The 18,572-nt window shown below is 44.5% G+C and overlaps 1 protein-coding gene across 2 annotated transcripts in view; it reads left to right on the top strand.

Moving 5' to 3' along the window:
* The window catches only part of LOC121566020 (calcium-binding protein 8), a 121,075-nt gene extending 102,658 nt beyond the window's left edge, over positions 1-18,417 (top strand). For both annotated transcript variants that reach the window (XM_041876281.2, XM_041876280.2), the window contains exons 5-6: positions 12,523-12,679; positions 15,393-18,417. In XM_041876281.2, the coding sequence (XP_041732215.1) occupies positions 12,523-12,679; positions 15,393-15,520 (285 nt within the window). In that variant the 3' untranslated portion in view covers positions 15,521-18,417. The remainder of the gene's footprint in view (positions 1-12,522; positions 12,680-15,392) is intronic.
* Positions 18,418-18,572: the final 155 nt, after the last annotated feature.

Genomic DNA, 18,572 nt, shown 5'->3' on the forward strand with positions numbered 1-18,572 from the left:
CAATCTGCCAGATCTTTTTCATAAATTAGCAGCTTTGCAAACAAAGCAACAACACTGAGATCCAGAAACTTCAATTAGCTGGGCCAATACATTTACATTTACGTCATTTAGCAGACGCTCTTATCCAGAACGACTTACAAATAGGTGCATTCACCTTATAGCCAGTGGGATCACCACTTTACAATGTTTTTATTTTTATTTTTTGGGTTGGGGGTAAGGGGGGGTAGAAGGATTACTTTATCCTATCCCAGGTATTCCTTAAAGAGGTGGGGTTTCAAATGTCTCCGGAAGGTGGTGAGTGACTCCGCTGTCCTGGCGTCGTGAGGGAGCTTGTTCCACCATTGGGGTGCCAGAGCAGCGAACAGTTTTGACTGGGCTGAGCGGGAACTATGCTTCCGCAGAGGTAGGGAGCCAGCAGGCCAGAGGTGGATGAACGCAATGCCCTCGTTTGGGTGTAGGGACTGATCAGAGCCTGAAGGTACGGAGGTGCCGTTCCCCTCACAGCTCCGTAGGCAAGCACCATGGTCTTGTAGCAGATGCGAGCTTCAACTGGAAGCCAGTGGAGTGTGCGGAGGAGCGGGGTGACGTGAGAGAACTTGGGAAGGTTGAACACCAGACGGGCTGCGGCATTCTGGATGAGTTGTAGGGGTTTAATGGCACAGGCAGGGAGCCCAGCCAACAGCGAGTTGCAGTAATCCAGACGGGAGATGACAAGTGCCTGGATTAGGACCTGTGCCGCTTCCTGTGTAAGGCAGGGTCGTACTCTCCGAATGTTGTAGAGCATGAACCTACAGGATCGGGTCACCGCCTTGATGTTAGCGGAGAACGACAGGGTGTTGTCCAGGGTCACGCCAAGGCTCTTCGCACTCTGGGAGGAGGACACAACGGAGTTGTCAACCGTGATGGCGAGATCATGGAACAGGCAGTCCTTCCCCGGGAGGAAGAGCAGCTCCGTCTTGCCAAGGTTCAGCTTGAGGTGGTGATCCGTCATCCATACTGATATGTCTGCCAGACATGCAGAGATGCGATTCGCCACCTGGTTATCAGAAGGGGGAAAGGAGAAGATTAGTTGTGTGTCGTCTGCGTAGCAATGATAGGAGAGGCCATGTGAGGATATGACAGAGCCAAGTGACTTGGTGTATAGGGAGAATAGGAGAGGGCCTAGAACTGAGCCCTGGGGGACACCAGTGGTGAGAGCACGTGGTGCGGAGACAGCTTCTCGCCACGCCACTTGGTAGGAGCGACCGGTCAGTTAGGACGCAATCCAAGAGTGAGCCGCGCCGGAGATGCCCAACTCGGAGAGGGTGGAGAGGAGGATCTGATGGTTCACAGTATCAAAGGCAGCAGACAGGTCTAGAAGGACAAGTGCAGAGGAGAGAGAGTTAGCTTTAGCAGTGCGGAGAGCCTCCGTGACACAGAGAAGAGCAGTCTCAGTTGAATGACCAGTCTTGAAACCTGACTGGTTTGGATCAAGAAGGTCATTCTGAGAGAGATAGCAAGAGAGTTGGCTAAAGACGGCACGCTCAATAGTTTTGGAGAGAAAAGAAAGAAGGGATACTGGTCTGTAGTTGTTGACATCAGAGGGATCGAGTGCTGGTTTTTTGAGAAGGGGTGCAACTCTCGCTCTCTTGAAGACGGAAGGGACATAGCCAGCGATCAAGGATGAGTTGATCAGCGAGGTGAGGTAAGGGAGAAGGTCACCGGAGATGGTCTGGAGAAGAGAGGAGGGGATAGGGTCAAGCGGGCAGGTTGTTGGGCGGCCTGCCGTCACAAGTCGTAAGATTTTATCTGGAGAGAGAGGGAGAAAGAAGTCAAAGCATAGGGTAGGGCAGTGTGAGCAGGACCAGCAGTGTCATTTGACTTAACAAACGAGGATCGGATGTCGTCAACCTTCTTTTCAAAATGGTTGACGAAGTCATCCACAGAGAGGGAGGGGGGATTCAGCAGGGAGGAGAATGTGGCAAAGAGCTTCCTAGGGTTAGAGGCAGATGCTTGGAATTTAGAGTGGTAGAAAGTGGCCTTAGCAGCAGAAACAGAGGAAGAAAATGTAGAGAGGAGGGAATGAAAAGATGCCAGGTCCGCAGGGAGTCTAGTTTTCTTCCATTTCCGCTCAGCTGCCCGGAGCTCTGTTCTGTGAGCTCGCAATGAGTCATCAAGCCATGGAGCTGGAGGGGAGGACCGAGCCGGCCAGGAGGATAGGGGACATAGAGAGTCAAAGGATGCAGAAAGGGAGGAGAGGAGGGTTGAGGAGGCAGAATCAGGAGATTGGAGGGAGAAGGATTGAGCAGAGGGAAGAGATGATAGGATGGAAGAGGAGAGAGTAGCGGGAGAGAGAGAGCGAAGGTTGCGACGGCGCATTACCATCTGAGTAGGGGCAGAGTGAGTAGTGTTGGAGGAGAGCGAGAGAGAAAAGGATACAAAGTAGTGGTCGGAGACATGGAGGGGAGTTGCAGTGAGATTAGTAGAAGAACAGCATCAAGTAAAGATGAGGTCAAGCGTATTGCCTACCTTGTGAGTATGGGGGGACGGTGAGAGGGTGAGGTCAAAAGAGGAGAGGAGTGGAAAGAAGGAGGCAGAGAGAAATGAGTCAAATGTAGACGTAGGGAGGTTGAAATCCCCCAGAACTGTGAGGGGTGAGCCATTCTCAGGAAAGGACCTTATCAAGGCGTCAAGCTCATTGATGAACTCTCCAAGGGAACCTGGAGGGCGATAGATGACAAGGATATTAAGCTTAAATGGGCTAGTGACTGTGACAGCATGGAATTCAAATGAGGAGATAGACAGATGGGTCAGGGGAAAAATTGAGAATGTCCACTTGGGAGAGATGAGGATTCCTGTGCCACCACCCCGCTGACCAGATGCTCTCGGGGTATGCGAGAACACATGGTCAGACGAGGAGAGAGCAGTAGGAGTAGCAGTGTTTTCAGTGGTAATCCATGTTTCCGTCAGCGCCAAGAAGTCGAGGGACTGGAGGGTAGCATAGGCTGAGATGAACTCTGCCTTGTTGGCAGCAGAACGGCAGTTCCAGAGGCTGCCGTAGACCTGGAACTCCACGTGGGTGGTGCGTGCAGGGACCACCAGGTTAGAGAGGCAGCAGCCACGCGGTGAGAGGCGTTTGTGTAGCCTGTGCGGAGAGGAGAGAACAGGGATAGGCAGAGGCATAGTTGACAGGCTGCAGCAGATGGCTACAATAATGCAGAGGAGATCGGAATGAAATGAACTAAACATCTGGGAAAGGAGAGAGCGGGGCCTCCCTCACCACAACTCCCAAATATAACTCTCCCAACTTCCACCTCAGAAACTATAATTGTTGTAAACTACAGCGGTTCAATGTTTTCTAGGAATAGACTAACTTAGTTTATTCAGCTAGCTAACTAGGTGCAGTATTATTCCGTGAAAATCGTCCAATAAATCTTAATGACGCAGGATACAAATTTGAAGCATTATTGAATTACTATTTATTACTTTAACCTGAGTCTGTGAGATAACAAAATGTTATTGATTTTATGCTGTAATTTATGTCATTATCGAGCCAGAGAGAGCGAGAGAGAGAGATAGAGAGAGTCATCATTAGCACAAACAGATCTGGGACCGGTCCTAGCAAAACAAAGCCAGTGACAGAGCTCTCCTTTTAGTGTGGCAGAGTGTAGCCAAGTGGATCTGCCCGCATGTACACACACAAATCAAATCACATTTTATTTGTCACATGCTTCGTAAACAACAGGTGTAGACTAATAGTGAAATGTTTACTTACAGGCCCTTACCAACAATACAGAGAGAAAGAAAACAGAATAATTGAAAACTAATAACACGTAATAATAAAAGTAATAATAAATACACAATGAGTAACGATAACTTGGCTATATACATGGGGTACCAGTACCGAGTCGATGTGCAGGGATACGAGGTAATTGAGGTAGATATGTACATATAAGTAGGAATAAAGTGACTAGTCAACAGGATAGATAATAAACAGTAGCAGCAGCATATGTGATGAGTTAAATTTTTTTGCAAAAGGGTCAATGCAGATAGTCTGGGTAGCTATTTGGTTAACTATTTAACTATTTAGCAGTCTTATGTTTGTTCCAGACATGGTGCATCGGTGCGGTAGCAGAGAGAACAGTCTATGACTTGGGGGGCTGGAGTCTTTGACAAGTCTTTGACACACACATACATACATACACACACACACACACACACACACACACACAGAGACAGACAGACACACACACCATTAGTCTATCAGCCCAGTGGGATAGGAGAGAGGAGGAAAGGAGACAAGCAGTGTCTTTCTGTGCCACTTCTATACCATCTGCTTCAGACTGGTGCTGCTCATGAATGGTAATATGGACTTAATCAACTCATGTTTTTCAAATGCAGTATCTTGGAAGAAGTGGATTGGAACACTGCCTGCATGACTGGCTAAGTGACATACCTGATTGGGAGTGTGAAACAGGGTATTTGAAACTGTCACGCTTTTTCTGTCAAATGGTTTAAAGGTTTGAGAGCGCCACTTCCCTTACAAAGGTGCTGTTGTCCTTATGTCGCATGCTCGTCATACTAATATGTTACTAATACCTCAGCAATGTCATCACTTTATATACTAGCACACACTTAGAATTGCAAGCCCAATACATTGAATCTGTCTAAGACTCAATGATTCAATTCTTAGTAGTATGATTGTGTGGATATTAGGACAGATACTGAAGCTTAGGCAGGAAATATTATCATTGTCTTGGAGAATCATTCATCGTTGTTGTTGAAGTGGTACCACTTTCCTGCAGTCAAATGATCAAATCGACCCCTAGTGGTCTCATGGGTGGATTATTATTAATTATCATAATTTCATTATTAATCAACATTATTTAAAACAAAACGCCCAAAATCTGGTTTTGTTACATTTCAGTCCTCTGTGATGTACACTGAGTATACCAACATTAGGAACACCTTTCTTATATGCAATTCTAACCCCCCCCCCCACCCCGTCTTTTTTTTCTCCACTTGAGCTTGATTGCACAATTGCCTCAGAGCGGTTTGTATGATCCGTGGCCAGCATTTAATCACTGTTTGATGTGTCCCACATAGTTCCAAAAAACTAAACTGACAACTTTTTTGCAAGTCAAGCATTCAAACTAACTGTGTTTGAAAGTGCCCCAAGAGTTCCATGGCAAAAAACTGTTTTAGTTACTCAGCTCCGTGGTCTTGGAACTCTCTACAGACCAGTTTGAAACTACAGGATCTTGTTTCTTTGGAGGAGTTTAAAAGGTTGATTGACTCATTTTTTTAATTGTATTTTTCATTTAGCAGACGCTTTTATCCAGAGCAACTTACAGTTAGTGAGTGCATACATTTTCATACAAATCAATCACTCATGAATGTGATTGTCAATAGGAATTCATGCAGTGGTACATATGATTGATTTGATCTATGTTTGTATGTAATTGTAATGTATGTGTGTCTACATCTATTTTACATTTGAGTCATTTAGCAGATTCTCTTATCCAGAGCAACTTACAGTAGTGCACACATTTTCATGCTGGCCCCTCGTGGGAATCAAACCCACAACCCTGGCGTTGCAAGCACCATGCTCTACCAACTGAGCTACAGCAACTGAGCTATAATTTGTTTATGGTGTGGCTATGCCTGTAAGTTGTTATGTCGGAGATTTGTCTGAAACTTTGTTCTCCCCTGCTGCTGTCTTGGTTGGACCAGGTCTCTCTTGAAAAATAGATATTTCAATGAGATTACCTGGATAAATAAAGGTTAAATAAAAAGAAAAGAAAAGAAGGATAAATTATTCTAGTCTTTCACTTTTGTGTCAGCAGCATCAATGCCTCTATCTGCACTGTTGGCTTTCACTACAAATACATTCTCAATCATGTTTGATAGATCTCTACATGTTGTTGAATTAGAACCTTCAGATTGATTGTAGGTGATCAAGAGAAGTTTAAATGAATTCTTAATACCACAGACAGCCAGTGTAAGGAGGCAGAAACTGGAGGGATACCTGCAAATCAAACTTTAAAACTCCTCCAAAGTTGCCAAGGACTTTGGGAATCTTCCAAACTTTTGGCATATGGCTCTGAGACGTTATTTCTTGTTACTTTGGATAATGGTTAAAAAGCATCATCCATTATTAACACCTAAGGTGAGATCAATCACTTTAAGGCTGTAACTCTAGTCACTTGCAGTAGCTACTTTCATTAGAAGAACCTTACATTAGTAGAACCTTACATGTTCTGTTTAAAAGGGCGAATTGGCTCTGGAAGGCAAAACAGCCAAATACCTTTGTGGTAAATCAGTGTGTTAATTCAGTGGCTAGCTTTGCACTTGGCTGGCTAACAGTAGCTGCTAGGGGTAAGTTATAACCTACATTTGTGTTTTGTTTTTACATACTGGTAACCAGAGTCGTTCAAGGGAATTCGGGACATGGGTGACTAGTTAACGTTAGCTTGGCTCACTCTGTGTGTTCGTGCCGTGGGAGGAGGGTTTTTTTCGTTGGCAGAAAGCAATGGCTAGCTAGTATGCTAACTATTCTAGCTAACTAACTGGCTGAATAAGTTGACGACGGACTCACTCAAGCTGTCGGGACTAACCCAGAACTTTACACAACGTTAGACTCGAACACGAATGATCTGCTTGGCGTGTTGACACACTGGTGGTTTGTTGTGGCCGAGTATTGGTGCTAAACCGTGTTGTTGGAGGCTGGCATGCTAGTTGGATTCGGTGCCCTGGACGGTTTTCACGGAAGAATACTGTACCAAGTTAGCTAGCTGAATAAACTAAGTTAGTCTATTCCTAGAAAACATTGAACCGCTGTAGTTTACAACAATTATAGTTTATATTTGGGTGTTTCAGTGAAACGTAAGTGAGGGAGGCCCCGCTCTCTCGCTTTCCCAGATGTTTAGTTCATTTCCGATCTCCTTTGCATTATTGTAGCCATTTTCTGTAGCCTGTCAACTATGTGTCTGTCTATCCCTGTTCTCTCCTCTCCGCACAGGCTATACAAATGCCTCACACCGCGTGGCTGCTGCCACTCTAACCTGGTGGTCCCTGCACGCATGACCCACGTGGAGATCCAGGTCTACGGCAGCCTCTGGAACTGCCGTTCTGCGGTCAACAAGGCAGAGTTAATCTCAGCCTATGCTACCCTCCAGTCCCTCGACTTCTTGGCGCTGACGGAAACATGGATTACCACAGAAAACACTGCTACTTCTACTGCTCTCTCCTCGTCTGACCATGTGTTCTCGCACAACCCGAGAGCATCTGGTCAGCGGGGTGGTAGCACAGGAATCCTCATCTCTCCCAAGTGGACATTCTCTCTTTCTCCCCTGACCCATCTGTCTATCTCCTCATTTGAATTCCATGCTGTCACAGTCACTAGCCCATTCAAGCTTAACATCCTTATCATTTATCGCCCTCCAGGTTCCCTTGGAGAGTTCATCAATGAGCTTGACGCCTTGATAAGTTCCTTTCCTGAGGATGGCTCACCCCTCACAGTTCTGGGTGACTTTAACCTCCCTACGTCTACCTTTGACTCATTTCTCTCTGCCACCTTCTTTCCACTCCTCTCCTCGTTTGACCTCACCCTCTCACCGTCCCCCCCTACTCACAAGGCAGGCAATACGCTTGACCTCATCTTTACTAGATGCTGTTCTTCTACTAATCTCACTGCAACTCCCCTCCAAGTCTCCAACCACTACTTTGTATCCTTTTCTCTCTCGCTCTCCTCCAACACTACTCACTCTGCCCCTACTCAGATGGTAATGCGCCGTCGCAACCTTCGCTCTCTCTCTTTCGCTACTCTCTCCTCTTCCATCCTATCTCTTCCCTCTGCTCAATCCTTCTCCCTCCAATCTCCTGATTCTGCCTCCTCAACCCTCCTCTCCTCCCTTTCTGCAACCTTTGACTCTCTATGTCCCCTATCCTCCCGGCTGGCTCGGTCCTCCCCTCTTGCTCCGTGGCTTGACGACTCATTGCGAGCTCACAGAACATGGCTCCGGGCAGCCGAGCGGAAATGGAGGAAAACTAGACTCCCTGCGGACCTGGCATCTTTTCACTCACTCCTCTCTACATTTTCTTCCTCTGTTTCTGCTGCTAAAGCCACTTCCTACCACTCTAAACTCCAAGCATCTGCCTCTAACCCTAGGAAGCTCTTTGCCACCTTCTCCTCCCTACTGAATCCTCCTCCCCCTCCCCCCCTCCTCCCTCTCTGTGGATGACTTCATCAACCATTTTGAAAAGAAGGTTGACGACATCCGATCCTCATTTGTTAAGTCAAATGACACCGCTGGTCCTGCTCACACTGCCCTACCCTATGCTTTGACTTCTTTCTCCCCTCTCTCTCCAGATGAAATCTTGCGACTTGTGACGGCCGGCCGCCCAACAACCTGCCCGCTTGACCCTATCCCCTCCTCTCTTCGCCAGACCATTTCCGGAGACCTTCTCCCTTACCTCACCTCGCTCATCAACTCATCCTTGACCGCTGGCTATGTCCCTTCCGTCTTCAAGAGAGCGAGAGTTGCACCCCTTCTCAAAAAACCTACACTCGATCCCTCCGATGTCAACAACTACAGACCAGTATCCCTTCTTTCTTTTCTCTCCAAAACTCTTGAGCGTGCCGTCTTTAGCCAACTCTCTTGCTATCTCTCTCAGAATGACCTTCTTGATCCAAACCAGTCAGGTTTCAAGACTGGTCATTCAACTGAGACTGCTCTTCTCTGTGTCACGGAGGCTCTCCGCACTACTAAAGCTAACTCTCTCTCCTCTGCTCTCGTCCTTCTAGACCTATCTGCTGCCTTTGATACTGTGAACCATCAGATCCTCCTCTCCACCCTCTCCGAGTTGGGCATCTCCGGCGCGGCTCACTCTTGGATTGCGTCCTACTTGACAGGTCGCTCCTACCAGGTGGCGTGGCGAGAATCTGTCTCCGCACCACGTGCTCTCACCACTGGTGTCCCCCAGGGCTCAGTTCTAGGCCCTCTCCTATTCTCGCTATACACCAAGTCACTTTGCTCTGTCATATCCTCACATGGCCTCTCCTATCATTGCTACGCAGACGACACACAATTAGTCTTCTCCTTTCCCCCTTCTGATAACCAGGTGGCGAATCGCATCTCTGCATGTCTGGCAGACATATCAGTGTGGATGACGTATCACCACCTCAAGCTGAACCTCGGCAAGACGGAGCTGCTCTTCCTCCCGGGGAAGGACTGCCTGTTCCATAATCTCGCCATCACGGTTGACAACTCCGTTGTGTCCTCCTCCCAGAGTGCAAAGAGCCTTGGCGTGACCCTGGACAACACCCTGTCGTTCTCCGCTAACATCAAGGCGGTGACCCGATCCTGTAGGTTCATGCTCTACAACATTCGCAGAGTACGACCCTGCCTTACACAGGAAGCGGCACAGGTCCTAATCCAGGCACTTGTCATCTCCCGTCTGGATTACTGCAACTCGCTGTTGGCTGGGCTCCCTGCCTGTGCCATTAAACCCCTACAACTCATCCAGAATACCGCAGCCCGTCTTGTGTTCAACCTTCCCAAGTTCTCTCACGTCACCCCGCTCCTCCGCACACTCCAGTGGCTTCCAGTTGAAGCTTGCATCTGCTACAAGACCATGGTGCTTGCCTACGAAGCTGTGAGGGGAACGGCACCTCCGTACCTTCAGGCTCTGATCAGTCCCTACACCCAAACGAGGGCATTGTGTTCATCCACCTCTGGACTGCTGGCCCCCCTACCTCTGCGGAAGCACAGTTCCCGCTCAGCCCAGTCAAAACAGTTCGCTGCTCACCCCAATGGTGGAACAAGCTCCCTCACGATGCCAGGACAGCGGAGTCACTCACCACCTTCCGGAGACACTTGAAACCCCACCTCTTTAAGGAATACCTGGGATAGGATAAAGTAATCCTTCTACCCCCCCTTACCCGACCCTAAAAAATGTATAATAATAATTGTAAAGTGGTTGTCCCACTGGCTATCATAAGGTGAATGCACCAATTTGTAAGTCGCTCTGGATAAGAGCGTCTGCTAAATGACGAAAATGTAAATGTAAATTAGAGTGAATGCGGAATGAACTAGAAAACACAAGGAGCTAAAATGCAAGCGTTGTATTCTTATTGCTTGGGCCTTATTCAATCAGACTTTGAAATAGCATCAATTTGAGTTTCTTTCTTTTGAGCACACATATTTTAGCGCCACTAGTCTGGATTTCCTGTATTGAAGTATGGTACAGAAATAGTTGCATGATTTGCATCCATCAGACAAAAGTTACCTACAGTTGAAGACGGAAGTTTACATACACCTTAGCCAAATACATTTAAACTCAGTTTTTCACAATTCCTGACATTTCATCCTAGTAAAAATTCCCTCTGTCTTAGGTCAGTTAGGATCACCACTTTATTTTAAGAATGTGAAATGTCAGAATAATAGTAGAGAGAATGATTTCTTTCAGCTTTTATTTATTTCATTACATTCCCAGTTGGTCAGAAGTTTACATACACTCAATTAGTATTTGTTAGCATTGCCTTTAAATTGTTTAACTTGGGTCAAACGTTTCAGGTAGCCTTCCACAAGCTTCCCACAATAAGTTGGGTGAATTTTGGCCCATTCCTCCTGACAGAGCTGGTGTAACTGAGTCAGGTTTGTAGGCCTCCTTGCTCGCACACGCTTTTTCAGTTCTGCCCACAAATGTTCTATAGGATTGAGGTCAGGGCTTTGTTTTGGCCACTCTAATACCTTGACTTTGTTGTACTTAAGCCATTTTTGCACAACTTTGGAAGTATGCTTGGGGTCGTTGTCCATTTGGAAGACCCATTTGCGACCAAGCTTTAACTTCCTGAATGATGTCTTGAGATGTTGCTTCAATATATCCACATAATTTTCCTTCCTCATGATGCCATCTATTTTGTGAAGTGCACCAGTCCCTCCTGCAGCAAAGCACCCCCACAGCATGATGCTGCCACCCCCGTGCTTCACGGTTGGGATGGTGTTCTCCGGCTTGCAAGCTACCCCCTTTTTCCTCCAAACATAACAATGGTCATTATGGCCAATCAGACCAGAGGACATTTCTCCAAAAAGTACGATCTTTGTCCCCATGTGCAGTTGCAAAACGTAGTCTGGCTTTTTTATGGCGGTTTTGGAGCAGAGGCTTCTTCCTTGCTGAGCGGCCTTTCAGGTTATGTCGATATAGGACTCGTTTTACTGTGGATATAGATACTTTTGTACCTGTTTCCTCCAGCATCTTCACAAGGTCCTTTACTGTTGTTCTGGGATTGATTTGCACTTTTCGCACCAAAGTATGTTCATCTCTAGGAGACAGAACGCGTCTCCTTCCTGAGCGGTATGACGGCTGTGTGGTCACATGGTGTTTATACTTGCGTACTATTGTTTGTACAGATGAATGTGGTACCTTCAGGCGTTTGGAAATTCTTTTTCGGAGGTCTTGGCTGATTTATTTTGATTTTCCCATGATGTCAAGCAAAGAGGCACTGAGTTTGAAGGTAGGCCTTGAAATACATCCACAGGTACACCTCCAATTGACTAAAATTATGTCAATTAACCTATCAGAAGCTTCTAAAGCAATTATATCATTTTCTGGAATTTTCCAAGCTGTTTAAAGGCACAGTCAACTTAGTGTATGTAAACTTCTGACCCACTGGATTTGTGAAACACTGAATTATAAGTGAAATAATCTGTCTTTAAACAATTTTTTGAAAAGTTACTTGTGTCATGCACAAAGTAGATGTCCTAACCGACTTGCCAAAACTATAGTTTGTTAACAAGATATTTGCGGAGTGGTTGAAAAACAAGTTTTAATGACTCCAACCTAAGTGTATGTAAACTTCCGACTTCAACTGTATGTAGAGTAATCATGAATATTTTACAACAACAAAAAATTATCATTTTGTAAAATCTAAAAGTAATAATAAGAAATGTACAATTGATTTGGGAACCTACAGTACCAGTCAAAAGTTTGGACACACCTACTCATTCAAGGGTTTTTCTTTATTTTTACTATTTTCTACATTGTAGAATAATAGTGAAGATATCAAACTATGAAATAACACATATGGAATCATGTAGTAACCAAAAAAGTGTTAACAAATCAAAATATAGCCACCCTTTGCCTTGATGACAGCTTTGCACACTTGGCATTCTCTCAATTAAGAGGTGTGCCTTGTTAAAAGCTGGTTGAGAGAATGCCAAGAGTGTGCAAAGCTGTCATCAAGGCAAATGGTGGCTACTTTGAAATATATTTTGATTTGTTTAACACTTTTTTGGTTAATATATGATTCCATACGTGTTATTTCATAGCTTTGATGTCTTCACTATTATTTTACAATGTAGAACATAGTAAAAATAAAGAATTACCCTTGAATGAGTAGGTGTGTCCAAACGTTTGACTGGTACTGTACATTCCAGTCCCCCTGTGTCTATGTAGCAAAGGAAAGTTTGTTGTTTACTTTCCCTCTCTTCAAAAGTTTTCCCTCACTACTCTTTTCCTCCCTTTTCCTCCCCCCTGCAGTTTGACATGCAGCATATCACTCTTGAGGAGCTGAAACACATCCTGTTCCACGCCTTCAGAGACCACCTGACCATGAAGGACATAGAGAACATCATCATCAACGAGGAGGAGAGCCTCAACGAGAACTCGGGACACTGTCAGGCAGACTTTGAAGGAAGTGAGTTGAGTAGATTCTGTAGTCTGTGGAGAGAGATGGAGGGTGGGTGAGAGAGAGAGAGAGAGAGAGAGAGAGAGAGAGAGAGAGAGAGAGAGAGAGAGAGAGAGAGAGAGATAGTCTGCTAGCTGTCATCGGTGGGGCAGAGAGCGCTGCACGCCCGTCCTCCCGTCAGGCTGGATCTAACTCCACCTACCAGGATCCCTAACCGTCAAAGACTCCACCTGCTGATTTTTTAATTGAAGGTGTTTATGGTGTAGGAAGTCATATGGTCACCTGGGCTATGATGAGGCATCACCTGGTTCTGCAAAAATATGTCATCAGGGAGTTATGAATACCGCAGCAGCAGAGAAGGGTGTTTAGGTTGATAATAATCTTTATTTTTTGTTTGTTATTTGGTCGTTCCACAAAAAGAGTGCCTTTTGCGTCCCTTTGATATTTCCAGTAGAAATGTTGCACCAATATAGAATTTTAAAAGCCTGCTATATTAATTGAAGTGCCCTTTAATATAGACCACATGGAGAATTCAATAAATCAAATTTTTTATATGAATAAAGTCTTGCTAAAGTGCCAAAATGCACCATTTTGACATGTCCCTCCGTCAACCCTGTGTCACTTCTAGGAAGATTTCAAACCACTTAATCTAAAAATGTCTCCAAGTTTCACCATCGTTGGAAAGCCCTAGTTATTTTTGTTGCTTTGTTGTTGCTAATGATTCGTTTACGTCTGCCCTTCATTTTTAAGGTCAACCTTGTTAAGTGAACTACACTCTTGTTTTAATATGGTGAAACTATTCCTTTAAAACGTTTTTTTCAAAAGAAACATTGAACATCTAATAGTCAAATCATAGTGTAAAAGCAGGTGAGCTGGTTCTACTCTTTTTGGCCAGTTTCTGGTGTTTTGTGATGGGAAACTGAGCTGGTTGAGTATAACACGTCAACCCTGTTACCCATAAATGTTTTAGTCATTTAATTGTTTTGGTGCAGCTTGCATTCAATTACCACTAACTGTTGCATTCTCCCATTCACGAGGGGATTTATGGCTGATTTAAGATGAAATCGTCAACCTGTTACGGTCAACCCTGTTTACGGTTACAGTTTTTTATTTAACCTCTTGAGATGGGAAAAAAAAATTTTTTTATGAAGTTGAACATGTCCTCTTTTTGACAGAATGTTAAAATTAGGTGAAATCAAAAGTATTCTTTGACCAAGTTACACTTCTCAAAAGGCACCGAATTGTTGGAACGACCCTATTATGTCTGTAGTGAAGATGATACAACAGTTGAATGTCAGGAGCAGGAGACCAGCGTTCAGGTGAATAGTACCAAAACAAAATAATTTGCATTTCCCCTGAGATCCTTTGAGTACAACTACTCACACCTTCCCCAGTAAGCTGTTGGTTCTGTATCCTTTCAGGTTAGAGCCAAAATATTTACTGCTGTAAGAGTGGCAACAGACAGCAGGGCTGAACATGGATAGTAAGGTGCTTTATCAGAGTATTATAACCGGAGGGTGAGACTGAGAGATTACAATGTGTCCTCTGTGCGGATGGGATGTTTCAACTGGGTTTGTGACTGGGAGTTACAGTTAGCACCACTACGGGCTAAATCTCATAGGGGAAGAGAATATCAGGCCCCAAGGTCTAAATGAACAGTACCCGCTATTGACGAACACTTGAATGTGTTCTGACCTATAGAAATAAATACTTGATGTCACTGTAGGGCACAATGATTGTGTTATAGTAAAATGCTTCATGATACAGATATGACAAATCTATACATTTTAGCTCATTTTGATTATGCATTTTATGGCAAAAAACTGTTAAAGTTGACTTTTGTGTCAGTAAACCAACTCCGCTGTTTCCAGATCACTGACTGGCCAGGTGGAGGGAGACTTGCTGACTTACCATTCCATGCCGGAGGTAGACTGAAACGGATAAGGATATCATGGCCTGAAGTTGGCTTTCAAGCTGTGTGTGTGTGTGTGTGTGTGTGTGTGTGTGTGTGTGTGTGTGTGTGTGTGTGTGTGTGTGTGTGTGTGTGTGTGTGTGTGCGTGTGCGTGTGCGTGTGTGTGTGTGTGCATATCTGTCCAGATGTACTGTATATTTGTGTCAGTTATATTTTCATCCCAGGTCCCACTGTGCTGCGGACACAAACACATCATGTGACAGAGAGCAGTGCCTCAGCTGAAGCATAGGATTGATCTCACCTCTGCTTTCTCTCTGCCAGAGTCACACTCTCCTTGCCACTCACTCCCTCCTTTCCTTTCTTCCATCCCTCCCTCATTCACTTACTCACTTTCCGACACAAATAACTAATGTCTCCCAACTAAATCAGGTCCAACTATATGATTGAGAAGAAAGCATGGTGCAGTTTGTTCAATAGTCATTTCTCCCCATCAACACTGCTGAAAATGACTTGGCTTTCTCTTTCTCCTTTTCTTACAACAGAGAATGGCAGAAATGTGATGTGCCAGCTTGAAATGGATTTGGTAATAAACCTATGCGTCTTTCTCTTTCTTACTTTCTCTTGCTTTCTCTCTTTCTCCCTTCCCCCCTTTCTCTCTTTCTCCCTTCCCCCCTTTCTCTCTTTCTCCCTCCCCCCTTTCTCTCTTTCTCCCTTCCCCCCTTTCTCTCTTTCTCCCTCCCCCCCTTTCTCTCTTTCTCCCTTCCCCCCTTTCTCTCTTTCTCCCTTCCCCCCTTTCTCTCTTCTATTAGTCCATTCTAAAAATAAGAACCGGCAGACGTGCGTGAGGAAGAGTCTGATCTGCGCCTTCGCCATGGCCTTCATCATCAGCGTCATGCTCATCGCGGCCAATCAGATGCTGCGGAACGGCCTGGAGTAGCCACACCCGGCCACACCCACTGTGAGCGGGAAAAACAAACCTGCATGTGCATGATGACAGTGGGTGAGGTAATTTCCTGTTTCTTTAGAAAAAAAGAAAAAAAAACTTCAACAATGCCTCACTGATGGTGACATAAAAACGAAAAACACTGACTGATAAACCACCAGATTTGTATGATTTTTCTGAGTGGATGACAGTCCGATGTCCAACGACACTGAGAAGCCAGCATGAGGAGTCCAGCGAGACCCCTCATAACTCCTTTACTCTGGCAGGGACATTCAAGGGCTGACTTTTGCTTACTCTGCTGTCACTGTTCCCTAATGCAATAAAAACACAAGTACAGGAGTTCAGTACTCTTCTTCTCTTCTCTTCTCTTCTCTTCCCTACCCAGTCTTCATATGAAGGTATTTTAGAAGACAATTTTAACTTCTTGCCTCAGAAGGCAGAATCATGGTGGATTGAGACAGGCCCTCAGTGTATCTGTATAAGGCAGCATCCTTGTGGATTGAGACATACCCTCAATTGTATCTGTGTGAGAGAGATTGGAGCTGTGCCTCCTGCACTGCAGAGAGCTTGATGAGCTACGGGGCGCACCGCTGCAGTCTGGCTACGCACACACACACACACACACACACACACACACACACACACACACACACACACACACACACACACACACACACACACATATACACACACACATACACACACACACAAACAAACAAACAAACAAACACACACTGAAATAATTGGCCTGTTATTCTAGTTTCCTGAGGGGAGGTGGAACCCAGCTCACCACTGGAGCATTTAGTAAGGCTTGGGATGCTTCAGGCATGATGGTGCCATCTGCTGTAGGGCTGGTGTTTAAGCTGTTCTAGAAGCTTTCATCCAGAGTTCAGGAGTGAAATCAGTGGGTATTCCTGTGCCCAATATTTCCCTATATGTAAAATGGAAAAATGTGTCACTGTTACTTTCTCTGTGTACATTGCCAGTGCTAAACAGAACAGTGTTTGAAAGACCATAGCTGTGAAAAGTATGGGCTGTACTGTACCTATGATCTAATTCCTCTTGAGGTAGGTAGGTCTGAACTCCTGTATTGTATTGACTCTCATGGTAATATTTAAACCACCTTCAGTTTTGCTGAGGACTGCTTGTAACACCTACAGTACTGCATGCGATCAAGTCAACGTTGATATGTAAATATGTATGTAACCCATGTTGTTGTTGTCTAAGTGTATTGGGTGACGGTGTTCTACTCTGTATGTGCATGATTGTTGGTACAGTCTGCTTTAGCAGATTTAGAGGTGGAGGGAAGGAGAGAGCACTGTGAAACCAGAAGCTGCTGCCTTCCACATCACAATACACAGGCAGGTAGACAGACAGAGACACAGCTCTCTCTCTCTCTATGTTCCCCTCACCCTCTGGCCAAAGCCATAGAACTCAATAGAGATGTACTGATTGAAGAACACTAAATGGTTGTTGTTTTCTGTTACAAATGTGAATTTTTGGTAGGAACAGTCCATCATTTGTGTATGTTGTTGGGTTCCTTCACCCTGCCTTTTGCACTGTATAATAATTTCCATCTATCCCAATGAGCAGAACGGAGAGAAGAATCACAGACTGGTAAAAGAGCCCCATCTAGAGCTTGGCTCCAGAATTCTGATATTCTTTGCAACACAATTCATGTGCTCTCCTAGCTCTAGTCCAGGGCAAATAATCCATCCCTTGTATTCAGATGTCTAATCATCAGAACATGAAATGTTGGAATATAATATTATGATTCTTATCTATCTTATCTGTATAGAAGGTTTTATGAAATGATGAATGTTCTACCTAAATAATTGTTGGTTCGATTAACTGCACTGTTTGTGGAACATACATAGTAGTCTATTTATTGGAATTCTATGTCTTGCCCATGGCAGAAAATCTCCTTTCTAATCACCTTGAAGAGGCTTGCATTAAAGTATGATCAATGAACGTCCCCATTAATTTTAACATAATGTTTGGATGGATGGCTCCTCTGTTAAGTTTTCATATTTGTTTTATGATGTCAAAGTAAAAGCACTGATTTGTGTGCAATATCATCTTGCAAATACAGTAGGCTACACTGGATTTAATATTGTTGAGACCACCAATTTAAGCCTAATAGGTGGCAAATTCTCACCTCATTCATTATCTAATGTACTCTGTCAAAGTGGAGTTTGTTCCTTATTTAGCTGTTTTGTGCCATCACCCTTGTCTGCTTCATTAATGGCACCCTAATACATATGTAGTGCACTACTATTGACCAGGGCCCATGGGGCTCTGGTCAAAGTAGTGCACTATAGAGGGAATAGTGTGTCATTTGGGACACAGCCCACCCTAATCCCACGATACACTGTAATACCAGGGTATAGTCAGAGCCTTATGTTTATGAATAAATAAATACATGTTAGCCCACATAAAAGGCTCTGGCCTGGGTATACTATACAGTTACAGGGGGTGGAGCTGTACCTACCCTCACAGAATCAGTGCATGTCTTGATCATTAAAACTGATGGTGAATTAGGCTGGAAAACTAACACAGTCTCACTTCAGTAGCATGGTGGTTGAATTGCACATATATGTGCTGTATGGACACTGTACATAAAATACATATATATACAGTACATACACGTACACATGTAAACTGTGCATGCACACCATTAAAACATGTAGGGGCAGTTTCCCGGACACAGATTAAGCCTTGTGCTGGACTAAAAAGCAAGATCAATGGAAAATCTCAATTGAAAGTGCTTTTTAGTCCAGATTTAAGTTGTAATATTAAGAATAGCCTGAATATTGTCTCTGTAAATATTAAAATCTGTACAAAAGTAAATGGAAAGCATTTATGCAATAAAACATCTCCTTTTTGGTAAAGATTGTTTTTCTCATTGTCTTTCATCAGATAGGACTAGTGTTGTGTAGGAGAAGACCACAAGATGGATGTATAAGCCAGTACATTTCTTTGCTGTAAGCCTGGTTGTAAGTTATAGATCAGGGCCCATTTTTACAAAGCATCTCATGTTTTTAAT

The sequence above is a fragment of the Coregonus clupeaformis genome, unplaced genomic scaffold (genome assembly GCF_020615455.1).
Source record: "Coregonus clupeaformis isolate EN_2021a unplaced genomic scaffold, ASM2061545v1 scaf0035, whole genome shotgun sequence".
NCBI classification, from domain to species: Eukaryota; Metazoa; Chordata; class Actinopteri; order Salmoniformes; family Salmonidae; genus Coregonus; species Coregonus clupeaformis.